The sequence below is a fragment of the Ciconia boyciana genome, chromosome 13, assembly GCF_034638445.1.
Source record: "Ciconia boyciana chromosome 13, ASM3463844v1, whole genome shotgun sequence".
NCBI classification, from domain to species: domain Eukaryota; kingdom Metazoa; phylum Chordata; class Aves; order Ciconiiformes; family Ciconiidae; genus Ciconia; species Ciconia boyciana.
The window spans coordinates 12015084-12041502 of record NC_132946.1 but is presented as its reverse complement, the minus strand read 5'-3'; the positions used below and the strand labels follow the sequence as shown (position 1 = coordinate 12041502).

Below are 26419 nucleotides of genomic sequence, written 5' to 3'. Positions count from 1 at the left end.
GGTGTAGCGCTAATTGGGAACTAAGGTGGATTTGTAATTATAAAAATTGGGATAGTCTTGATGAGCAAGTAGTCTCATATGAGTACAATGCGGAGTGATATTACTTGTTACATATAATGGGTACAGTGAGTCCCAGCTATGTATACTATGTTTGGAAACTATTTGATATTTGAATGCTATTTTAATTAATTAATTTTTGGTATCTATGGGAAATCCTTCAGTGCTAGCAACAATTTTGTGTTCTCCCCATGTTAACAGATAGCTTGAAAGGCAGAGCAGATGTTAATAGGCACAGTTACAGAAGTAAGTTTAACCTTTACAAGCAATGAAAAAGGCCTGGGAAATACTAATTCTTAGGTCAATTAATCTTATAATGCACTCTCATAACATGAAATACAGCTAGAATCTAAGCTGCTGATTTGTAAATAATTGAGTATCTAATTTACTATTTATTTTATTTGCTAATAACCTTGTTTACTGGCATTTTAATTTATTTTCTTAATTTTTTTTTAACTGTTAGAATAAAATAGTCTGGTGTATGGATTATTTGCCTGCATTTGAAGGAAGACTTTTCACTCCTAAAAAGGTACATTATAAGAACTGCTAAATAATTAAATAATAGATAGCTAGTGCAGTAAGCGTAGGTTTTTACATATTCTCAAATGCAAAGAGGTAAAGCAAACGTTTTAATGTAAGAAGAGGGGATAGGACACAGGTCTCCTCTGCTGAAAAGACTCTGTTCTCTGTCCTCCTCTTTCCTGGGTTGCATAACCATTTCTTCCCCACAGTTTCCCCTCTTCCTTGGCTAAAGTTGATTAAAAAGTTCTCATTTCTATTTCAATCTATTTTATACAGTACTTATAAGACGCCTAGATCGTCCAGTTGGCATCTACACACATTTGAAAAAAAACATCATATAGCTGCTAATTTGAGCTTCCAAATTGAAGGTTTGGATGTTCAGTTAAGACGCAATTAGTTGAAAATGAAGCATTATGTACCAAAATCCCCATGTCAGCTTTGAAAGTTAAGCTTATGATGAAATAAGACATTTCGAAACTGAAGTTATGGTTGCATTCTCTCTTCCTCTCTAGGCCAAACATGTTCATAATCCTTTCTACTTATTCATTATTTCTTAACACACAATAGCAAATTAAGTCCACATGAGCTTTTTAGATAAACAAAACCAGATCATAACTGATTTGGCCCTGATCCTATTTTGGAATCTGCTGGTTTAAGCAGTGTAACCCTAACAATAAGGGTCAAGCTAATTACACTTGCTTAGAAATCCAGATTTTCTAGGTCTGAGCTGGGTCCTGCCTGCCAGCCTGAATTTCTCTGTAGTATTTGAAACTCACTCATTGCACAAGGACTTGAACTGAAGAAGTCTAGCAGCAAAACAGTAACTTCCTAGTTCTTGACTCCATGGTACCACTTAATCCCCAGCTTTCCTCTCTACCAGGCAGTTAGAGACAACCCAGAAAGTAAGATGAAACTGGCTTCTAGAAAGGTTTTATTGGTGAGTTTGTGCCATAGGATAGGTGTCATATTGGGTCCCAAAGCTATACTGGAGGTGGCAGAATGTTTCTGCATGTGGCTGATACTGGCTTAGGGTGAATCAGTGCATTGGTCCTAGGAATCAAGAGAAACTTCAGTGTATGCTACTCAGAGTATCACTAGACACTTACTGAAATTAAGACTTTTACTTTAAACTGGTAATAAATAACAGCATCTCAGAAGTGAAAAAGCATATGGAGGGATACAAAAGGTAAGACTTTTAAGGTATAAACTGATCTATGAGTCAGTGGCTAGTTTCAATTTCACACTTCATCATAGACTTGCTTTGTCAACCTGGGCATATCCCTTTTCTTTAGTTTTTCTGGCTCCCTATCTGTGAGGTAAAATAAATACATCACCAAGTGCATGACAGAATTAAGCTCTTAATATTATATCAAACAGGCACAGTACTCTCCTTATAGGGTCTGTTTGGTATTTGACTAGAGGTTGTATTCTTTCAACAACAACGGGTCAAGTTACATTGAGTTCCACTTATGTCCATAGTCATTAAAAAAGACAATTATTGTATTAATATAAGAAATCACCAGCAAGCCTGTGAGCAAGCCTACCCCGTTACTGTGCAGTAATTTTACTTAACTCTGAACTTTGTATGCTACTTTTTACCTCATCTATTTGTTAGTGCACAGACCAAGACATAGAGGAGCCATGTATACTTCTGATACATTAGAAGTAACAATGCGAAATATAATTGGAGCAAAAACAGAAGGGAATTTATTATTATTATCTAGCCTTTATAACCTGTTACAGCTAAAGAGTTAAAAAAAAGTTGAAAAAGGTATTACTATACCTGTTTAAGTCTTTTAAAAATCATTTTTTCCAAGATAAAATTTGTAGTTAAGTTCCTAGTTTAAACTGTTGTTACTCAAGGTAAATAAGATCTGTACAATACCTTGGAAAAAATCTGATGGTAGTCTTCCCTAACTGACTGAGAGTACTTGAAAGCTTGTCTTTCTGTCTGTCTGTCTTTCTGTCTGTCTTTCTTTCCATGGAAGGAACTTCGTCTCCAATCTGGTTAGAATCCTTGATCTGGTTTTAGGATTTGAACTTTTAACAATTTTTACATTCAGTAAACAAACACTCCAAAACCTCACTTATGTTCAGAATGCTTCATTCTTGAAATATTGTACTGTTCCTAAAATTGCATTTAGATAAAAGCTGTTCACCTTCAGACAATGAATCCATTTAAAAAAAAACAAAACAAAACAAAGGAGAGGAGATAGCTCTGACTTGCAGAAACAATCCTAGCTGACTGTCCTGGGAATGATCTTCAGAATTACCTCATTATTTATTCTTGGTGCTGTCCACCAATTAAACAAACAGTTTTATATATAGAAACAGGGATGGGCTTAGCTTACTTTTTCAGGGTCATTTTCAGAGACACGGGCACTGAAGATGTGCAGGCTCGTATTACCCAACACAGCAGATACTCTGTGTCTGTGTGTGAATGTGCATGTGCAAATGCGTATGTGTAATGTTACACGCTATCAGCAAAGTTGATAATGAGTGAAGGAAAGTCAGAGGTTCCTGGTGGATATCAGTTGAAATTCCTCTATTTGGGTAATAATGCATGTGTTATTCAAGCCACTAGAAGTACGTCAGGGATCCCTAAGAAGCTGATGGGGCTGAGAAAGAAAAAAAACCTGCTACATTTCAAAATCCGTAACACTTTGTGGAAAAAATTCAGATGACTTAGTATGTGATCATTCAAACCTTAAGTAAATATTAAAGTGGAAATAAAATCTTGATTATGACTTCTGTCAGCTAGTGCTGTGCAGTACAATGCTAATATTTAAGAAAACCCTAATTTACTGTAATAGTTATACGAACTATAATACAGCAGATTTATTGCTGCAATTCAAGGCTTGGTTGAGACATCTTCACTATCTTAAAGACTATCTGTGTAGATAGTACCTCATGCACCAAGATTTGCATGGGACATGCCTCAAAAGTTTCTAGGTATTTTTTCATACTTGGTATGGGCAGGACTCTCTTCTTGAAGGATGTCTAGATTTTTGCTGTTGTGGTATAGCTGAAGGTGATCTGAACATTTACATACTGGCCATCTCTGTGTTAGGAGTGTCTCTCATCTCCAACTAGTGGTCATAGCATGCTGCTTTCAGACTGCAAGCATTATAATATAGTATGACATTCTGTAAGTTACAGAAAAAGTGGATTGATACACTTCAGAATGCATCTGTAACAAATGAAACAAGTGGATTGCATAGGCTTTAGCAGTTAGAATCATGTAATAGTTTAACACAAATATACGTTGATTTTTAAAGCCCACGGTTCTTTCCAACACCTAATGTTCACAGATTTTAAAGACGAAGCAGGAACAAAGCATATCTTGACAATGGGAAGAGTTAGATAGGGGGGTTTCATTAAAGAAAATTTAGATGAAAGTAGGAGACGTGTCATTAATACTCTTGCTGTTGCAGATCTCCCAAGTCCTGATATAAATGATTATGCATGGAATATGAGTTTTTGCAGGCTCTGAAAACTTGCCAGTTGTATTACTGCAATGTATAAGGGCCATGAGATATAAATGCCACAAGAAAGTTTGCAACTTCTGCTATCTATGCAAAAGATTCCAAGAATTTTGTTACGTGTAAAAAATGCTTTGGAAGTTTTCCAGGGCTTGGAATAATTTATAAAATCAACTGATTATAATTTTATTGTATCTATATTTGGCCTGGTTTTAATCTGTTTAAAAAAAAATCCGAGACAAAAATGAGAATTACATGTTGCAAGAACTGCCAACCTGCTGCTCTGTGTTTTCTCTACATGTCAGTTTCCCAAGTGTGATACGCCTCAAGTCTGAGACCAAAATGAAAATGAAGTACAATACATTTTTTATATAAGCCCCTGGATTAAGTACTGGAAAAGGCTCCAGTGCAGCCAGTCTTGCAAAGAACTCAGTGTTAGTTGTGCTCAGTAGACATCACAAATTGCAGCAATATTTAAGCAGCATTCTTGAAGGCAAACAAATGGACAAGAATAGACAGACATTGTCAGGATAAGAGAAGCAAAACAGAAATAAATTAGAAAATTCCAGAGGAAAAATAGAAGAAAGTTAAAAGTTGAATGGAGAATCTGAGAATAACGCACACACAGCATCATGAGAAAACAGTTACAAAGAAACTGTAAGATGTTACTTAAGTCAGTGTTAAATGATGCTGTGGGTATATGACACACAGACCTCCACTGCAGCTGCACATGCCTGCTGCCCCTGGGGCCCTGTGACATTCCTTTCACCCAAGAGGATGTTCAGCAGATGGATGATAATGTGCCTGTCCCACTGTGTACACTAATGGGAACTGAGTAGCTCTACGCAAATAACTCAAATTAGAACTATGCTGCCTATTTTTAGGGGGGCTGAAATGCAGCAATGTCAAGTTTAGGCATTATGTGCCAATTTCGCTGGGCAAACTCCTGGGCTTTGAATCACTTGTGAGATCATGTTGTATGTGTTTGAAATGTGAACGTTATTATATGTCTGTGGACAGTAGGTAATAGTCACTAAAGAGAGATAAACCAGAGCTATTTCACCGAATCTGCAGATGGAAATTTGTTTGTCTTCTTGCTAGTCCAATTATGTAATATTCCAGTGTATACTTGGCAAGCTTTCTGAGTTAGGGTTGATGGAATTTGAATTCAGTTGAACTATAGTTATCAAAGGGAAGCTGGAGCACTGGGGAATGGTGATTTAAAAATAAAACTTTTATAAATTTATAGTACATATGTGATAGATTTAGTAGTGCTTTTGAAAATTCTACCCTCAAAAATTATAAATTTACTCTCTGGCATTCTTGAAAATCCTCCTGTAAGGCCCCTGCCTAAAATCCTTTCATCAGCAGTCCCAGCTGTGGTTGCTAGCTTAACAGTTTCTGAAACTGTGTTTACTCTTCTTTGTACCTAGCTCATGGTAAACCTTACTATCTCATAAACAGAAAGAGACTTACATGTGGTTTTACTTTGAGTTTCTGTAAAAGGACTATTTATTGTGACCTGCTGAACAAACTTATGTGAGAAAGGTAGCGATTAAAAAAGGCAAGTCAGTTGCAAAACTTTTTTTTGCCACCTGTCTTTTCATAAACAAAAAGAAAGAATAAAAATGAGAATGGTCTAAGTGCCATTCCAAGAGTTGAGGAAGAAGCTGGGAGCTCGAGAACAAGATTGCATTGCTGAATAATAATGCCAGTTTGGAAACAATGTCAGTTGTTTAATAACTATGGTCTATTGCTCTTTGATAGTAGATGATAAAGGTGAAGGAAAAAAGAAGGAACACTGAGTGACAGAGGACCCTAGAAATTAAACTTATGTTTTTATTTACAGAGGGAAGCTCTTACAAACAGAGCTATGGTAAAATGCAAGCTAAGAAACCAGTATCTATTTAATCCCAATGTAATATTCCTAGGAAGACTGCTTTATAGCAGTTGTGGATTAAGATAATTTTGCCATGCTCTAAAAAATCACACTAAAACTAGTATGTATGCAGGCCCATGTTGATATATTGCAGCAACATCTTCTGTTTAGACAGCAAATCACCATAGCAGTGTAGTAGCCCTGGTTACCCTTACTAAGTTCAGTAAGACTAAAGAATTCGTCTCTTAGCTAAGTATTGGCTAGCCCAGCTACTGAACATTTCTTCCCTGTTTTCAAGACTGTGTGGCTGAGAATATTCCTTCCTTTTAATTTATTGTGGAGAAGCTTGTAAAATACAGATCAAAACTCAAGTAAAAAACCAGCCAGCCTATTTGTAATTGAAGAGTCTGGGAGATGAACTCTTAACATTTTGTACTCAAAATAAAAAATGGCACTGAAGCTTTAAAACATTTGAATATTTCCTTGTACAACCTTATCAAAACATTTAGTCAGCCATGTACATTCTTCCTTTGGCCTTTTATAATGGAGTGATTTTTTTCCCCCCAGAACCCACTGGCTGATTTCAAGAATAAAATACAAGGGAAGATAATAGTGCTAAAGTGTTTGTTTTCTACAGGAGCCTCTTAGTTCCCTCTTATTTAGTATCAGTTTTTCTGAGCCTTCTTATAAATATATATGTATGTTAGCTGCATCAAGTTAGTGGGGAGAAAAGCTAAGTGTCTTTATTCAGTCATTATGATACTGGTTCCCTTAAAGAGTCTTAAGAGAAGCTAAAGCTAAGAAATGAACAATTATTTCAAATGTCAGTGTTTCATCAATTGAGGCCAAAGAGAGGACAGGAGCTTTGAATTATCTCTCAGCTGCGTTCTGGGTCAAATTTCACTGTGACTCTGTCTGATCCCATTTTTAGTGGCTGGTGGGGGGGCGGGAAGGTTTAAAGGTAGTCTTTCTATTACCAAATACTTACGAGTCTTTGCCATCATTCTGTACCACATGAATCATGCAACCTTTCAAATTCATACATTTCAGAACTTGAATCTTGATTTAAAAATAAACAGACAAAAACAACTCCAGATTACAAGAGAGATAGATACCCAACAATTACACATTACTAGCCTCACCAAAGGTGCTGTTAGCACAGTGAAGTAATTTTTAACTGATAAACATCAAGAAAGATTCTTGGTGTTTAACTGTTCCCCCTCATCTTGTAGATGAGGGATATTATTTCTCATGGTTTGAAGCTGAACTTAGAATAAACTAGAAATAAAACAAGAATAAAAGCAAGAAATAGTATTGACAAATGCATGTATCAGTTATGTCTGATTCTTGACTACGTTGCTAGCCAACTGTGGAACATTGAATATTATTATCTTGAATATTATTCAAGAGAGGAAGTTTTGGAAAGGATGACTATAGAAAAAAATTGAAAACTTTGGAAGAAAAGTGTATACAATTGCAAATTGAGAAAAATTAGTGCATACATTGCCAGTGAGTGTATTTTCAATGCAAGAAGGTAGCTGACATAGCGTAAGTAGATCTTAAGGACTTCATATGAAAAACATAGAAGGATTATGCTTAGTTTGAGTTGATTCTGCAAATATCCAAAATTATTTCCATTATGTCAAGTAGTTTCTGAACTTTTTGGTTTATGACCCTACTTGCACTTCTTAAAACCACATATTGTAGAAAACAGATCAATTTAATATTAATTTAATTTAGGCTATCTTTGTGTAAGAGCCAAGGAGAACTTTATCCTAAAATAGCCCTTATAAAAGGATTGTAAACCCTGCTAGCACCCAGCTTATGGAGCCTGAAATAAAAATTGTCAATTGGTAAGCCCACACCTGAGAATTTTCTTTAACGACCCTCAGTTACATTTCTTTATGCTGTTTGGCATATAAATAATGTATTAATTTAATAACTATTTTTTGGCAGATGTTTGCTTTTGGATTCTATTCTACAGTCATAGAATTGGAATTCTGGATGACTAAGGAAAGCTTTAGAGACAAATGTTTTTATTTTTAAAAATTAAGTTATTTGTAGTTGTAATGTCACTTTGCAAATGAGAGCCTCACAATCATTTAAGCTTTTGTACTTGTCGCTGTTCTTTTACAGTATAGCTGCCTATTTTATATGCGGTATGGATTTGTGATCAACTGGTTTACATTTAAGTTTTGCAAGCATAAATTTGAAAGCAATCAATACAGCTGGTACTAGAAAAGCCCTACTGTACGTGTTCATGCAGAAAAAGTGATTTTGAAGGTAAAGTTTGTTTTGGTTAGGCAACTGCTCACAGGCAAGATGTCTCCTTCACAATTATAGCTAGAAACTGCAAGTGTCACCACTAGCAGGAAGAGTATCCAGATAACTTAAAACATAGGAACTACAACATAATCTATCCTGTGCAAAATATATTTGGTAATATAAGCTGCATTTGTTCCTAAGAGATTTTGGTTTTATTGTTATTCTAGAAGAAACCTTGCGCAATCAAAGCCTAGGACAAACTGCAGAAACAAGCAACTTGCTGACTGACTTCCCCATGGCATATAAACCCCACTGGTTTCACATATTCAGTGACCTTGAAACGTTGTAGTCTTGGTTTGGATCTAAAAGAATCTTAAGACACTCCCAAACTGAAGGCAGGTTTGTTTGTTTTTTTTTAATAAAAAAGCACAAACTTAAAACATCAAGCAATGACAAGAAGATACACAAAATTACATTACTGTTGATGAAAGCAAACTAAAGAACACCATAAGGCCAGGGAATGTATCCTATGGATTTTCATCATTTACCCAAACGTTTTGTTGCAGCTGCGTACAGGCAGACTCTTCGCCTTGGTTATTTCAGGGTTCAGAGGTTTCAGGAGACAAGACCTCTTCTACCTTTGTTCACAATTTGTACCTACTGCCCCAGAAGGACACACCACTAACTTCCGACCTAACCTAGTACAGTAAAATGCTGAATCACAAATAAGCAATAACAACATACAACAATGTTATTTGTAGTTGTTTCAAAGAAAAAGCCAAATCCTGCATTGAACAAAAAAGCTCAACCAAAAAAACCTTACAAAAATTCCACATATATAAAATACAATTTAATCTAAATATTTAGCAAATATTAATTAATTGCATTATGTGACTTTGATCTAGCGTACAAAACAAAGCTACAACTTTTTAACTTCTTCATATACCCTTCATTTTCACCTTGTACAAATCTAAGCAAAAACACCCAAAACACTGACAGAGCCCAGATGCAGTACATCTGGGGGGAAAAAAAAAGACAACCACCAAACCAAAACCCCACAGTTCATGTAACATCTTAATGATGCAAATGCACGAACAATACATGTTTTCAAAGGTTGTTCAGCTCTCCTTTTCTGAATCAGGCTCTATAGGCCATGCATTCAGGACAGTTATGTTCTTACTCTGATTTTCGGTTCTCTTAGCACCACTTTACAGGGATTCTCAACCCTGAACACTTCTGAGCTTATTGCTTTGAATAAGCAAGAGTCTCATGGAAAGACTTCTTTTTATATTAAATGAAATAAATTAGAATATAGGGCAATAGAAGCCCTAAGATCTGGATTATAAACCACACACTAAAAATAAAAATGTTCTGGTATCAACACAGCCAAATGAGAAACAAGATAATGAACAGATTTTAATCTTGTTATGGATGTATTTAATACTGAAATTTGCATCTGCAGAAAAACATTCACTTTTGAAATCTGTCACAGTTCAGTCCTACTCCTAGAAAGTTAACAAATTCTTAAGTCACACTTAAAATGCACAGCAAACATTAAACCTGAAAGTGCAGAGTACAGTTTTTACTGAACCTGAATACAGAAAATCAGTACTTTCTCCTTTAATGATGGAGATTCTGTTGATCTGTTGTTAGCATTAGAATCATATAAATACATATGTGCAAGTCATTATAGATAAAGATTTTGTAAATAGCTAATGTAAATACATTAGCAGGTCATGACACAGGACCAACCCTTTTGGCAATGGCAGTTTGTTACATAGTTGTCATATCAAAGTTCAGTGCAGAATATGTGTTTTTAACAATATACACATTCACAAACTATCGAAAGAACAACAACTTTTCCTGGTTTTATGCTACACAGAATGCTAAAAGTTTTGTCTTCCAGGTGACAATAGCTTTACTGAATTTATTGACAGATGGTCTATTTAAGACATTAAAATGCAAGCACAACAGGACACAGAAAGACAACAATATTGGAAGAACTGTCAACACTTTTGGAAAACCTTACTTAGAAAACTGTTGCATTTTATGAGAGGAAATATGCTCTGGTATAAAAGAATAGTCTCAATAGTACACCTAGATTTTTCACTTTCAAGTGAATGAGGTGAAAGAGCTATCAAAACTGATTAAAAAAATAAAGCATCTTAAAAATATAAGTAAGGCACGCTGAGAATTAAGTTGTATTGTGCCACCACAGAATCTCTATCCAGTCTAGACCAAAGGAATGCACTTTGCAAAATCTAGCAAGAGAGCGCTGTACTGACTTTGGAATGTCAAAAGAGAAAGTATAACTTCTAGTAAAGTAGGCAAATAAAATGTAGAACATACCATACAATTATAGTTTACTGTGACAAAGGCTTATGATGATGTTCTAAAATTCACGATTGAGTCCAAGTATGTTCTCCTAAACAAACTCCTGACAAGAGACCACAATGTGTTTCAGATAGCTCCATCACTGTCAATGGAAAATCAGCAGTTTCCAGAGACTAAGATGTTAATAAAAATGGCAAAAGCAAAGTGATGTATCATGCAGTGGGTCACACATATTAATCAAAACACAGTACATTTTTAGCTTTAATAAGGCATCATAACTTTCAAAAGAAAACACCAGAACACCTTTACCAATTAGTCTTAGCACTCAGTTCTTATGGACTTGGTGAAGAACTTACTTAATTTAGTTCATTAGGTGATATTATAGAACTGGTTAAAGTGCTGTAGAAAGAATAAAAATCATTTGCATTTCTCTATTAAAACATCTTGTATTCCTCTTGAAACTTGCCTTCAGTAATAATTAACTCAAAACTAATGGAATAGCATTAGCAAGAAACAGCTGGTTATCTTAGAGGGCATTTATTAAAATATTTCATGTACTTTGCCAGAGTACTGTGCAAGAAAAGCTTATCTATGCCCTATGTTGAACAATCTCATTAATCATCTTTTGCTTTTTCCTTTAGATATTGCTTCTCCGTAGGTCAGGTGAATAAAGTCAAAGAGTTGCGTGGCACTGGCAGCATTCCCCAAAATTTTGGAGAGTTCATCCTTTGACAGTGTCGCTAGCTCTGCAATGCTTTTAACGTGGTTCATTAAGGCACGGCAGTTTTTTGTGTTAATACCTGGCATTTTTAATAGGAAGTCCTGAGGACCAGGGTTATACTTGTCTGACTCGGGAAGAATTTCAGAATCTGCTGTGACAGCCATTGCTGTTTCTGCATCAGGTTGGGGATGGTTTTGTTTTAACTCTTCAAACAGTTCAGCAGTAGCGTGGGGAGAGGGACACCACAGGATACGTAACTTTGGGAAATGGAGTGTAAGAAGGGTTAGTTTAGAAGTAACATCATTACTGGAAATTTCCTGATGTAGAGAGCCTCGTGGAATCAAGGAGAAAGATTTGTTAGGATCAAACTCAATCAGGAGAATTGGTCGCTTATAGTAACGGGACATAGAAATGCATTGTGTATACAGTCTTCCATTATTTAAGGAACCAATCAGATCACTGATACTTTTCCGCTCTACACAGATATCAGGAGTTAAAATATAATCTCCAACTTCCAAAGTAACAGGCTCAATGTCAATGCCACGACGATGAATCAGTGACGGAAGCTCACTACGGAATTCCCGCATATCCACTATTACAGTTTGCTGAACACTCTTCTGTTCCTGTCCACCTAAAGAGCAAAATAAATACAGTTAACCTAGTACTTAGGACCTCTGACTTTGGTGGTATAGTTTTCCTGTGTGCTGCTAATACTTCTGTAATGGATCGACTTTGCATATCTCAGACCATCACAAATTCATCAGTATAGTAAATCTAGCCTTTATTTAGTTTTTCACTGTTATAGACAAAATAGTTGCCAAACTATATACTGTAGTTTATGGAGTATGCTCTGCAGTTTAATAGAACTATCACACTACCTGCTATAAGCTTTGGGTATGTGACAATGAAATACGTTAAACTGTAGATGAAAATTATTTAAATGTATCGGGAAAATCTTTAAAAAGTTGCCTGCAAAACAAGATAACAAAGCTGATCCTTTTTATTTCCATCTGTTTCCCACAGAAATACAGCATTTTATGGTAGGAGTTATATTTTAGTCTCTTATAGATCTGTAGAAGGACACATGAAAAGACTGCAGCATCAAGGCCACAAAAGACATAATAGCAAAGATTAGAGAGCATTTGGTAAAGGAGAGCAGGATTACAAAAATGACAGGAAAGAAAAACAGGGGCAGAGCTGTAAAGATGAAGACAGAGTAGACATGTCAAAAGAAAGGAACAAAAATGTGTTTAGAACTGCAATAAAAGAAAAAAGATGCTTTATTGCAAAGAAAGTAGACAAAAAACAAAATCTGCAGTTGTTTACCCAGGCAATCTGTTTTGCTAAGATCAAAAGAAGTCCCCAACATGTACTAGCTCAAGGGCAACGTGGCCTTGGACTATCTGTAGACTTCAGTTTTATCTCCACCTCACTACAAGCAATACTGGACAGTCTCATAACCAACAAGCTGCCCAGAAACAATCCAAATGGTATCTGTCTTAATGGTAAAATACTTCATTAATCTCTATTTTCTTTTCAAAGAAAAACATAATTCATTGTCATTGCACAGACAGAGGTAGATGGAATAAGGGAGATAATGTTTCTTTACCATTAGGACTGCAGAGTCAATGCGCAATGTGTCTATCACCCAGACGCTTTGGGCGGGATATAAACACAATAGTTATAAGTCTTTTTCAAAGCTTAGAGCCGCGAGCCCAACTTCAGGAACTGCTCACCTGCTTTGCGTGTGTCAGTAGAAACAGAAGCAGGTTTAGCATCTCTTATTAGGTCTAAGTTTGTTTCATCTCTTCCTTCTCTTTCTTCAGGAATAACCATGCTGGCCTTCTCTCTAAGGAACCACAAAGAAAGAAACACTAAAAACTGCAATCACATGAGAAAAAAAATAGATCAAAATACTTTAATACCCTTCAGTCAGATGTAAAATTATATATAGTTTAATACTAATTGCAAACCTGATCAGATATGCAATTGACTAGATTGTTGGGCTAGATGCTATATTTTTATTTTCAATTGTTAGCACTTTTTAGCATCTGATTTTTTTATTTTTAGAACTTCTAAATTTTTAGAACTTCAAAGGAAGTAATGACTAGTAATAGCAGTATAACCTGGTGAGAAGACACTGTCAGTAAAAATACTGTCTTACACAGTCTAAGAAAACAATTGTTTTGTTCCCCAAAACAACTTAAGTCATAAAAGCTTTAGAAATACCTTACAAGAAATGTTACCTGCAGACAAAAACACATTTACAGAAATGAAATTCATAGACGATTAGGGAAAAATACAAATCGTGCTGTTTAGCCTTTGAAATTTAATATTAAAACCCCTAAAATTAATAAACAAACTATCAGGTGCTTTGAAAAGGAAGGTTTTGACTTGTCATTGATTCTCAGTGGGAAAATTCTCTTAACATCTGAAAAGTTTATTTAAAGCCTTCACGCAGTTAAGAACTTCACTCTATTTAAAATGTAAGCATATGAGGGAATCACAGGAAGCATTAATAATAAAAGGTAGTAAACTAGTTTTGTTACCGAATGAGTTTTTCGAAGGCCTCCTTCTCTTTTCTCAGAGCTGTGAGATAGCGCTGTTCTTCTGTTGAGCCCCCATATATGAGGAAATAAACCCTGTAAGTTTGGGAGTGGGGGGAGAAGAGGAAAGAGAGCACAAAACTTCATATTAAATTAAAAACACCCACAACCAATATTTAAGATTAGAAGCAGTACATGCCTGACAAGTTAGTATTTGCCTTAAAAAAGGCAAGTGAAAAAACACTCTATTTTTCTGTAAAGATACCTTCTGTAAAGATATTCCAAAATCACCAAGAAAAATTCTTACATCCAGTGTTCCCTCTTTTCCGAGTGGCAGATACACTTACTGGGATTCAACCAGAGTGAACTCAGATTTCAGACAGCCATTCAGTAAAGACACAAAGCAAGTATAATGGAGAAGTTACTTTCTTACTGTTTTTAAAATCTTCCCAGTAGAATATATATAACGAACTAAATAATCTGCCATCATCCTGGGTTAGCAAAAAACACCATCTAAGATTCTAAAATGATGTATTTGTACAAGGAAATTGTAGGTTCTACAAAGAACAAGGTGTCATTTATCTCGCAGAGATGAACATGCCAACAAATTTTTATTCCACAAACAGGGATTTATATGGCACATATAAGAATTAATAATTACCTTAAGGAATTAATTGCCTATAGCTTTCTAGCACAGTAATTTTTTTCCCAATATATTTTAATTGAGATACATTTTGACAGACTGATAGGATTTTATTCCTATTACTTTTTTCATACAGTGCATCTCCTAACCCCTACTTGCATGACTGCATCTAATTTTCCTGCTCTGAAGTGTGGGAACATGATGCTGGAGGTAGATACAACACATGCTGATTAGGCAATTAAAAATAAATTGTACACATAACCCAGTAATTATCCTCATGCTATATACTTTGTGAGTTCTGTCATTTCTGTTTGCACTGCAGAGTCCTTACCTGGCTATCAGGTACAGACACATGAAATACTGCCAAACTGATTTCCATTATCAGGTACAGTGCACATATACGAATATTTGACTGGAAAATTACATCTGCTCTGTTAAATTTATGCAAATAATTTTCATGAGGTGATTAAAGTATAAAGCATTAGAATTCAAAAGGTAATAATTTTATATGCCAATAAATTGTGTTTCAACTGTAGTAAGTAAAGTGTGTTTATTCTAAGACTTAAGAAACTGCCATAAGTTATTTTCAGAGGTACAGGCATAACTACAGCTTACTGCATTCAAGAAATACTGTATCAGGCAGCCATATAAATAAAAGATAATGCAAAACCTCATAGTATATTAAATTTTAAGTTTTCCATATTTTTAATTAGCCTGTAACATCTATTCATAAAAGTGAACTTTGCAATTTACAAGTCTATCAAATATATACACACAATGCAGAAATCTTTCTGTCAGCTAACACCATAACCGAGTATAACTGCAAATACTTATTTTCTTTATTGAATTTTCCTTTACTTGTTTTTCTGTTACAGTTTCTGAATTACTGGTCTTCAGCATGACCAGACATCAGGAAATATGAAAATTAATTACATCCAAAATGAAGCTTATTGTGTAAAAATCATACCTATAGAGACGGTTTAAAGTGAGACTACAGCACCTCAAAGTGGATCTATTGCCACTAAGATCATCTAAGCAGAGGTCTTGTAGAAGATGGAATGAACTTCTTTTTTTTGTTGGGTTTTGTTTTTTTTTTTTTTACAGGTATGTTTCTATTAGGGGACTAAATACCTGCTGGGAAGTAAAAATTATCTTTTGGTTAAATCAGACATTATGCTTTTGTTTAAAATTAAGAAGAGAACTAAATAGGAATTAAAAAGTAGCTAAAGAAAATCACTAGATTCAGCAGCCAAGGCAGAATGTGTAAGTGCACTTTTTATTTTTTCTTTTAAGACTAAATTTAGACTGACCAAGTCAACTTGCCTCAAAGGCTTCCCAGGCCTGCTTGCCTTGTAGATTTCCAGCTGCCGAACAAAAGTTAGTTCTGCATCATATAATACAACATATCTTGGTTCTACTTCATGCAGTACTCGAGTGAGCGCATAGGGATCACTGCAACCCTGCAACGGATGAATAATTGTGAGCGGGTTCTTGAAAATGCCGTAGTAACAGTCTGAGGGTAAGTTCACATGGAAATCTTCGGGAATGGTCTCTTCAGTACTGCTTTCTTGGCTATTGCTTAATTCTTTGTTATCCTCCACCTCTAACTCCTCTCTCTTTTCCTCCTCAGTTTTCCCCATCATTTGGATTATAGTCCGGTCTTGCTGCTTCTTGTGTTTATTTTGTTTTGAAGAAGCTGTGAGTTTGGCTTTTTTGGCTTGAGGCCCTGTGTCTGGTCTGGCATTTCCTTTGGACTTGATGGCTTTTCTATCCTTAATCCACAGTTCTCCATCCTTCTCATCCTTTCCGAAGGTTTTGTTATACAGTCTTGTTAAAAAAGCTTCTCCTCCAGCAATAATATACTCCCTGAGCTGCGCACAAGCTCGGTCATCACTGGCACAAATAAGTACTTGCCCTGCAGTCAAGAAACAATATCATGTTTATAATCTGTTATGCTGTACTACTTCTTATCCAGCTACAAGACATCTCTTGAGCAAATTGTTTTTAATGATCCTAGAAGCATGCCTGCCTTTACATTTGGTTGTCAGAGTTGCTCTGGACTTTCAGGGAGTCTAAATTGCATGATGTTTTGCACCAAACAAGATTAGAGAAGGTTAATGAAAATTCAGGATTCCTTATTATTACACCATCTAAATTAGTGAGGTTTTCCTTTTCACCATCTGAAACGACGCAGATATAGCATGTATTAAAACATACTCGGACAACTACTTTTTTTTTTTTAGACCATTTTTTAAATTTAATTTTTAGACCATTCTAATTTTCAACCTTTGTCAGCTGTGTTAAAAAGTCTAAAAAAAAAAAAAACATTTCACCCAGTATTATTGACATTTGTGGGCCTTGAATAACAATTCTCCACAAGCTGACTCAGATAAACTCCTACAACACTAGGTGAGAGAGCCAGTTCTTATCCAGAGTCAGAACACTGTGGGTGGGAGAAAAGAGCACTTTTTTACCCTTACTATTTCCTAAAATAAAACTTGGTGAAATTTAAGGGGATGAAAAAACCTAAAATAGGAAAGACAGCAAAGCAGTTAGAAACACACTTGCCTTCTACTCTCTACCTCTCTCTATAGGTGGATCTCCTGGAGAAGCACATTTTCAGGTGCATGAGAAGAATGGGGAAGATGGAAAGGGCATAAGACAGAACTCCTATTTTTTTTGAGAAATGAGAAATTGAGTGAATGGTACCTTGATTATTATAAATTTCCACGTTACTAGTTTTATTGGTTTGGAGACTAAGATATCAGTACAATACTGAAATGTAAGTTAAAGTTTGTTGTTTTTTTTTTTTTAATAATACAGGTTATTTCCTAAACAGTATTGCATAGTAGCCAACAGCATTCCTCTTTTAGAGCAAGAACTAAATATGAGTTTATGTAAAACTATTTAGTTTTACATAGTTTATGTACATAACTCCTTGTACACAACATATGTACATAAACTCCTTGTCTTAAGTCCACAAATTATTAAGTTTAAAACTATCTCTTTAATAAAACTACAGTAAAGAATTAGGCTCCTTCTCTCAAAAGTCAAGTAAAAACAAGCTGTACTGTGAAAACTTACATCATTTAGTATTCTCTCACCTGGACCACCAAGGTCTTCACTGTTCTTATTCTCATTTTCAATCTCTTTCAGTACTTCTCTCAAAGCTTCCCATTTTGGGTTACTTTCTAGAACCAGTTCCCTTTTCAGTTCTGAAACAAAGTAAGATTGAACACTGCAGCTCTTGCAGCCAAAATATCCTTCAGAGTTTAAATTAGTGGTTGGATGTCAATAGCACGATGGCTGTTGGCAAATGTGATTTCAACACCCTCCATACGCAACTTGTTATGCTGATGGGTTGGAGAGCACTCTTACAGAAACATTTAAAAATGGGGATAAGTGCTTTAGTGAAGCAAAAAGTTAAAATATTCATTCTTCAATTCTGAAACTCCTGAATATATATATATATTTTAATAAAAGCAACAGCAGCCTCCTATCCCTTCACATAAACTAAAAGTGATCAAGCTAAACACCAATGTAATTCAAGAACAATTCCATAAAAGCTCTCCCAATGATCAGCTGAGCAAGCTTAGAAGAACCCCTTACTTCTTTGTGACTCTGTTTTATGTTGTTTATTATATGCTTTTTGAGCTAAGATTATGTCTCAACTTATCCCAGCTAACAGATTGAGATCTTGAGCTGTGTCAGATCATGTAGAGAACCATAACACAAGTCATAATATGCAGAGCATTTGAAATCGTGTGACACTCTCAAACTTAAAATTAGGAATGATCAGTACCATTTTCCTTCTTTACATCACTTTTTTCAGAGAGTTTGCCTTTCTGATTCAGTTTCTCATCTGCAATGCGATAAACTCTAGCTCGAGCATTTACAAACATTGAAGTACTGGAGTCAAGAAACAGCCAACCTAAAGAGGAAAAGAAAGCAGTAGTAGTTTGACATTTGCAATGTGTATGTTTCAACCCTTTCCAGTAAAAGCCCCAAATTTCTCATCTGGAATACCTGTGCTACCTGCTTGCCATGTAATTACTAGCTTAATAGAAGACAGAAATGTGATGCAAATCTCACACTGTTAAGTAACAGCAGTTAAGTGGGAAGATGAAAGCGTTATCTGTCAATAAAAACCTACGTCCTTATGGCTGGTTATATAAAACTTAATTAGATACCTTCATATGTTTGGGAATGTTAATTAAAAATATCAACATTTCACTGTTTCATGCATTAACTTGTATGGTTATTCAGTATTTACCTGAATTCTCACCAAAAGCTTTTTCACTTGCTTTCAATGACTCCAGAAGATTTAGGAAAGTGACACAATCGTACTGAGTTAGATACAGTAACAAAGTACGTAGTATCTTCAAATCCTGGACCAAAGATTTTGTCTTAGCTCCAAGCTGATGCCAGAGAGGATCTAAATAGTGACGTATTGTCTAGAAATATAAATTGGAAAGTTCAGGACATCAAATACGTAGTATACTAATCAAGATAAGAATGCACTTTTTTGACTTTACAGGGGATGCCACTAGTTTCCCAAAGTTATTAAACATACCCAATTGAAGATGTGATGGTGAGATATTTGATAAGTAATCATTTTTTGCAAAGTTAACATAATATAGATGCCTCTATGTAAAGCATTTCAGCAATTAGCAGATGTATATTATTTAATGCTTTCAGTACACATTTTCCCTTCCATATAATAATAAAATATGGGTAAAATAAAAAACCCCCTTATTTTACTGGTACTGGCCTGTGCCTTTAGTATCTAGTATCCTTTACTTAGGTAAAGTAAAAAACATTATAATGTCACTTAATTTTCAAAATAAGATGAGTACCACACAGATATGCAATCTACAGAGCATAAGGAAAAAAACCACTCCAAATATTTAAAATATAGAAGGCGTCACATCAAGATTAAATCACAGGTAACAAATAACCGTGTTTCACTACGATGGTTGAAGTTTATGGTTTTACCCTACAGAAAGTGTATGTATGCCAAACATTGCAGATCTGCCAAAAATAACAACGCATACACAATTAATGACAAATATAATGATCAAAAGATAGAACAGATGCATGCATGTGCATGTTATGTATTATATACAGTGCTTCTCCTAATAGAGAAAATAAAAAATACAAGCAGGAAATTCAAGAGGAAAAAAAAAAGGGGAGGGGGGAATAACTGCATACTTATCTCTAAAGAATTTTGAGCTGACATTGCAGCCATAATAATAATAAATAAACAACCAACAATGAATCAGGATGTTCTTACCGTAGGAAGTTTGCAAATGAAGGAAGAACAATAATATCAATACACCAAAAACCCTACTGGCAACTATAACATCAGCATTACAGATTAACACAGTTTCCTTCCTTGTACCAGTAATAAACATGTCATAGGAGAATACTCAGTTGCTGCTGGTTATTTATTTTACAAATAATATTTTTGTTTGTATGGCAGAGAGTTTGAAGATCTACATCCCTTTAGGTTAGACACAGCAAAACAATCCAAATGGTTACCTTGTCAAAAGGTTTACCAATAGCATTTTCTAAAGATAGATCTTCTACTTCAAGAGATGGATTATAACGTTTCAGTTCTCTCAGACATGCGTTCAAAATGTCCAGGATTGAAGTCTGGATAGCAAGCATAGCAGGGGTCATTGACACATGTATTTCCACCACTTCAGGTTTATGCTTCTCTAAAAATGAGTTCACTGCTATATGAAATCTAAGAGGAAAACAGCTGATTAAGATTTACGTGGATGGTTTGCTTGACGTATAATTATTCAAAAGTTTGTATAAACTACAGTTACAATTGTCTTAAATGTAAACAAGTAAGTTAATTGCAAAAAATCAGTTTCTAGAGGTGTGAAGACTGCAATCTTATGAACAGCCTCAGAAAACCATCTATTCCACAATTATGGCTGTAGTAATTCTAGTCATGCGAGCCTACAGCACTGGTGAATGATCCACAGAAAATTTCTGCACTAGATTCTACATCATTTTTCATGTAACAAATATTAAAGTAAAAAAAAATAATCTCGTAAGGGAGAAACTGGAACGGGTTCATAAATCCTTTGGAATCACATGGATCCACTAGCAGATTCAGTGACGTTCCTAGCTTCTGATTATAAGCAGCAGGTCCTTGTTAGAACACTGCCCTTATAGCCAATAGGGCTGTACAGGTATACAGATGCTAGCTGATTTTTTACTAACAGAACGAGGCTCAGAGACTCAGATGGAGTGAAACACATTCTAGACTGGACTAAAAGAACAAATGGGCAGACCCCCTGCCCATGGCAAAAGCATTGAACGGGTAATCGGCTAAAGTGCCCAGTTCCATTTGTGGCTCTGCTCCTGAAAGACTTAATGCACGTCACAAACTTGTCAATTTGGTTTCTATCAGTCATCAAGAAACATTCTTCATACACAACATACATGTAAAAGAAGATTAAAAAAATCTGACATGTAGAAGGAGATCCATGGAGTTTCATCACAGTTGGAAACAAATACCTCCATGAATGGCAGAACTGAGAGACTGTATTCCTGTTACTTCATGGCTTAAATAATCTGTTTAATAAGTGAAGTTTTTCTTAAGCTATTAAGAATGCCACTTTCTGCTGTGATTTCTATTGGCTAAAAGGCAAGCTATACCATAAGGTTCAGCCCCTTATAGATTTAATTGGGGTCTATTTTCAAAAATACTTACAGAAATTCATCATCTTTAAGACCACTTCTTCTGTCAAAAATCAAATGAAATTTGTTTGGGAATACAAGAGGGAACACAGATTAGCAGTGCGACTGCGTACAACTCATCTTCTTAGGAACCCACTGTAACATCCTTCATCTTTTTTTTAAGTTTAACTCTCCAATGAAGTAAAGAGGTGCCTTACCTTGGCCACAGATAAAGTTTCCTGACAAAAAGATTTCTCATCACCCTTTCCACATGGCAAAAACCAGTGTTAAATGCAACCACATTATCTGTAAAAGCTTTAATGAAGCCTTGCTTGTTCTTCTGCCGATAAAGTCGCAAGATAAATGCTTCCTGACAGGACTCAATGATTCTGTGTGCTTTGTATACCAAAATACCTGGCAAAATAAAAGGTTTTCAAGTTACAAAAAAGTAAAGAAAGGTCCAATTTTGTATAGATTTTTCCTCAAAACTGTCTTATTCTTTTAACATTTTTTCTTAAATAAAGTACAGTAGGAATTAAAATCTTCTAAAGTGATGGTTGAACAAACTTTCCAGGGTTCAAACCAAGTGATTGCTCAGTTTCAGTACCATGTAATCCCCAAATAACAGAACTGTGTTAATGACACATCTTTAACAAAAAAAGCTTGCGCTTGAGTGGCAGGACTTATTAGCTTAGAAAATTCTTTACTCCTAATGCAAAACTTGAACTTGAGCCTTTTAAAAGGAACAAAAGCAAATGCAAGACATAACACATTATTACAGCAAAGCAGGTCTGACATGTTCAAGATTGTGATATTTGAATTCTTTTCTTAGAAGTTCTGGAATTACAGACTTGTCAAGTATGTTTGTTTCATTGGTAACAGTTCAAGCGTTTACATAATCAACTAACTTTTGAAAACATTTATTTTGCTTCCCCCCCTTCTGATATTTATATGCACACTTGAGGACAGAAAGTACCACCAACTATATGAATACACCACCAATTTTCTTCATGGCTATGGGTGTATTAGGAAAAAAAGATTTATTGTGCACATTTTAGTACAGAGACGTGAAACAATAGTTTAACTACATTAAGTGTTTGAGGTGAATACTTCCGGGATTTACACTTCACTTAGCCAAGACCTGTTAAAACCAAGGCTTATGTTTTCTCACGCTTGTGTTAAATAGCACAATACATTTTTTCACTCTCCCCCTAGTGAAGTGAGGCCTATGTGGTACTCTGATCTGTTCACAGCTTCCAGTGGAATATTAAATGCCTTTCTAAAATGGAAGCACAGGACGTCAAACATCACAGGTTTTACCTTGTACCTACATAAGCTGACAAACTTACAGTGCATTTAATTTCTATAACAAGTTTCTTCAACTCAGCACCCAGCCATTGATTTTAATATGCCTTTGCTTTGTAAATGAAAAAGCATCTATAAGAAAAAGACTTCCATATAACTGCTAGTCATTCATGACCAAGTCATGGAATAATCCACTAAAAGGTATTTTTCTACCCAGATATTCTTACATGTCTCCTATGATGCAAATTTTTCAGGAAATTATAATGATTGTACTGATTTCTGAACATCTTCCAGTTTGTCAAGATGTAACTCTGAAAGGACATTACAGGAGACACAGAATTTGTAACAGGCCAGTAAGACTACATGGTTCTCATAATACCTTCCTACTTTTAGTCAATATTTCTCTGCTTATGAAGTGAGTTCATACTACTGTGTAAGCCTTGGTAGAAACAACTTGCCACTATTTACTACACCAACTTGCATCAGTTTTACTATGCTATTAAGTACCTCATTCCTATTTGGCCAAAACCACCAGGCATAATTGTTCTTTACTGCAGTGATATTTTCTTATCTTCATTCAGCTGAATTTATGAGTTCATCAGATGTTAATTCATATGTGATTCTACATTGATTTTATAAACATTTATACACTTCACTGATTTTTTTCACTATGTTAACTCCTCAAGAACATGATTACAAATTTTTATTGTTTTTGTCGTACAATTTCACACACAGATAATATATGTTCCCAACAGAACCACGTGTTACCTAAGTTTTAAATGAAGCAGCAAGCCTACCAAAGCTGCTGTCACACTGACCTCTAGTGGCAATGTAAAAAATCTAACAACTCTGTGTCATTATAGGACAGGACTATTTTTAAAATTTTCAGTGTATTTCTTTTTTGCATACTGACAAAGTCCAAAGGTATGTTTTCTTTCTTTTTTTTCTTCTTCTTTGGTAGGGCATAAAGGTAGAGAGGAAGGAGTCATGGGGAAGAAGAAAAATTAAAGTAAGTTGCCCAGAAAATGTGTTCACTTTTTTTTAATCTAGAAATATCAGAATTTACAAATCTAGCATCCTTTGGCTCTAGCATAAAACTGTTCAAAATGTTTCACAGATTAGAGCTTGTCGTACATTGACTACAAGGAAGGGGATAAAGCTTCTGAAGTAGAAACTGATATTCTTCTAATCATTCAATATTGTTATGTTTAGCCATTAAGATGTTAACATTTAGATAACAGTAAAATACTCTTATATTCCTGACTCCTAGACATCTATTTTACTAGCTCTCCAGGCTGTAACAGGGTTTCCAGCTTAGACAAGAACATAAAAACAATGGTGGCTAGGGGAGAAGGGGAACAGAAGATGAGAGGAAAAAGATAACCGTAACCTCTTTCACGTATAACTTCTATATAACAACAAAAAAGGGCACAAGCTATTCAAAAAATCTTTACAGGGATAGTAACAGCATTACTTCATAATACTGCTATTTAGATAGTGTCCAAGGTGTGTCAAGACAAAGATTAGTAAGGTATTGCTATTTTTTAATGGGAAAAGTCATCAGGAGGAATTTGCTAATGCAAAAAATAGGTATTGTGCGTGGTTGATAAAACCTGACATCTAAAAGCAGTTTTAATCATAGGCCATTTGATCATAGGCCAGTGTCCTATAGACCATAGGACACTATTTCACCAAGTGCAATCAATTATTCTTCTTTGAAAGCCAGTCTGAATTTTATGTTTCTTATGTCAATGGCACAGTTTAACTGGTGATTTGTTTTCCAGCCACTTATTGATATCAGAAAGCCATACAAATGCATGACCCAGTATCTAAAAATAATGTGGGTGTTTTCAAATTGTATGATTAAATAAGGCAAACAAGTTTGGAGCAAAGAAAACCATTAAAAAAAAAGAAAGAAGTACATATTTGCTCCTTTTACCTCAGTCTTTGTGGAAAGAAAGGAATAATTCTTCAACCTCAATACCAGTTAGTAGAGCTCTTCATACAGAATTAAGCTTTATGTATTTTCAAACAGAACAGTCTTACCTTTACTTCATTAAATTCTTACCGGTAATGAGGTTTGCAGGAATTCTGTCAGTAAGGAAATCTACCACAAGGATTCGACTTGTTGCAAAGATGACTCCTCCTTGTGTGTAAAATTCATATCGAGTATTATTTGTAATTTCATTGGTAACACGCCGAGGAAGATGAACAACTCCATCTGACCTCAGCTGATCAATAAAATACTCCTAAACCAAATACAATAAAAACACAAGACATCATTGTGGTAACCGATGAAATGGATGCAAAAAACCCTTAATTATACATATTCTGTTAATTTTGAGGAGCTATCCAAAACAAATTAAAAGCATCATAGTATAACATACTACCTAAGGAAGTCAGAATTATCATTATTTTTTTCTTCTTAGGTATACTTTGTTCAGTTTCAAATGCATCCAGGTGATTTAAAAATCTATGTATTTTCAGTGGCAGCTAGACAATATTTAAGCAAATATGAGCAACTGACACTCAAAGGTGCTTACATTTTCTTATATTTTAATACCTCTTTTTCAGAGAATAGGCATTTTTTTAATACTGGCTTAAGAACAGAGAATTGGGAAGAGATCATCTTTTACTCCACTCACCTCCTGTCAAAGACAACTACAGCAGGTAGGTCATATACATCAAGCTTAATCTTATAAACTACAGCTGTGATGTTTATTCACCTATGCTTACTACAAAAAAATCCCCAGAACATCACCTCCCTGATGGTGGGAAATCTCCCTGGTTCCAGGGAAAACAGAGGGACATTTTTTGTACAACTAGGGACAAATCTGTCAACAAGTTTCACCCCTTTCTGCTTATTGGCTACTTACAGATTTCTGCTATTTACCAGTTATGTATATAAGCTTATTTTAGCTCGTTGTTATTATTAGAACTTCATCGTGCTGCATGAGTGGAACTTCGGACCTTGATTTGATCCTGAACGCGTCTGGTCTGACAGCTTCTCGCCAGAAAGTGCAAAGGCCGGGAGACAGGGCCCAGGCAGGCACCCGGCGCTGCCGCCGCCGCCGCCGCCGCCGCCACCACCGCCTGCCCCTACCCGCCAGCCCGCACATCCACCCGCCTGCCCGCAACCCGCCCGGGCACCCGCACCCCGGCCTGAAGAGCCCCTGCGCTCGGAGGGAGCGGGCGGCAACCTCCTCCCCCTAGGCCGAGACACTGACGGGACCGCCGCGCCGCCGGCCGCCCCCGGCATGCGCCCGCCGAAATTCAGAGGCGACGCCGCTGAGGGGGAAGGGGCGGGGCAGGCGCGACGCCGCTGACGGGGCTCCCCTCACCTCCTCGGCGGGGCTGGTGTTCAGCACCAGCACCAGGCTGGCAGGCTCGCAGTAGAGGCGGAGGAAGCGCAGCAGCAAGCGGTCGATGCCGAGCCCGCGGGCGCAGATCACCAGCCCGTCCTGGTGGAAGAGGTCCAGGAAGATCTGGCTCTCGTGCTCCAGCAGCACCGCCATAGCCGCCGGTGGAGCGGCGCATGCGCGCCGGCCGCCGCGCCCTCCCGCTGCTGAGGTGGGCGGTGCCGAGGCGACGCCCCCTGCCGGACTCGGGCGCTGCGGTCCTCCAGCGCCGAGCGCGACGAGTTTTCCCGCCCCGAGCGCGAGGTGCCTCAGGCGAAGCTCCGGCGGGTGGAGGGCGGCGGCGGGAGAGGAGGGTCTCGAGAAGCGCCGGCGTAGAAAATGAGGTGGGGAAGGGACTTATCTGCCCTGCAAGTTCCCCACAGGTGCTCGAATTGAGGCGAACTGAAGCCCCCTCGCCTCGTGCGTGTGGCGGTGTGTGTGCTGAGTGTAAATATGAGATAGGGGGTCTTTTCCTTTTTTATTATAAATTATTTGTTGTTTGTTATTAATTACTTGCATTTCTTAAGCCACAAAACCAAACTTGACTGAACTTCAGCCTGCATTCCTCACA

The 26419-nt window shown here is 36.4% G+C and overlaps 1 protein-coding gene and 1 long non-coding RNA gene across 6 annotated transcripts in view; one reads left to right on the top strand and one right to left on the bottom strand.

Moving 5' to 3' along the window:
• LOC140658865 (uncharacterized) overlaps window positions 1–26419 on the top strand; it is a 49838-nt gene that overhangs the window by 11285 nt on the left and 12134 nt on the right. The window contains exons 2-6 of one of the 4 annotated variants that reach the window (XR_012044898.1): window positions 15877–15968; window positions 17044–17231; window positions 23412–23459; window positions 25025–25120; window positions 25387–25797. This is a non-coding gene — a long non-coding RNA (uncharacterized lncRNA). Of the gene's footprint in view, window positions 1–15876; window positions 15969–17043; window positions 17236–23411; window positions 23460–25024; window positions 25121–25386; window positions 25798–26419 lie in introns of those variants that run through there. The other 3 variants (XR_012044899.1, XR_012044901.1, XR_012044900.1) reach the window with 3 other exon arrangements.
• On the bottom strand, window positions 8611–25975 carry ERCC4 (ERCC excision repair 4, endonuclease catalytic subunit). 2 transcript variants are annotated; one of them, XM_072877836.1, is made up of 11 exons: window positions 25792–25975; window positions 24519–24699; window positions 21364–21559; window positions 19991–20198; window positions 18723–18903; window positions 18252–18380; window positions 17554–17664; window positions 15773–16364; window positions 13810–13902; window positions 12997–13109; window positions 8611–11891 (listed from the first exon to the last, which is right to left on the bottom strand). In XM_072877836.1, exons 1-11 carry the CDS (start codon window positions 25963–25965, stop codon window positions 11158–11160), a joined length of 2712 nt encoding a protein of 903 aa, XP_072733937.1. In that variant the 5' UTR covers window positions 25966–25975; the 3' UTR covers window positions 8611–11157. The 2 variants fall into 2 exon arrangements, with proteins under 2 accessions (XP_072733937.1, XP_072733938.1); XM_072877837.1 differs by lacking the exon at window positions 17554–17664.

What these genes read in the sequence shown, in the direction of transcription:
- ERCC4 (XM_072877836.1), bottom strand. Translation starts at nt 25,965, where the DNA reads ATGGCGGTGCTGCTGGAGCACGAGAGCCAGATCTTCCTGGACCTCTTC. An exon ending in ACACCAGCCCCGCCGAGGAG is followed by an intron (nt 24,700 to 25,791) that starts GTGAGGGGAGCC and finishes TATTTGGTTTAG; the next exon opens with GAGTATTTTATTGATCAGCT. An exon ending in AAACTTTATCTGTGGCCAAG is followed by an intron (nt 20,199 to 21,363) that starts GTAAGGCACCTC and finishes TTTTCCTCTTAG; the next exon opens with ATTTCATATAGCAGTGAACT.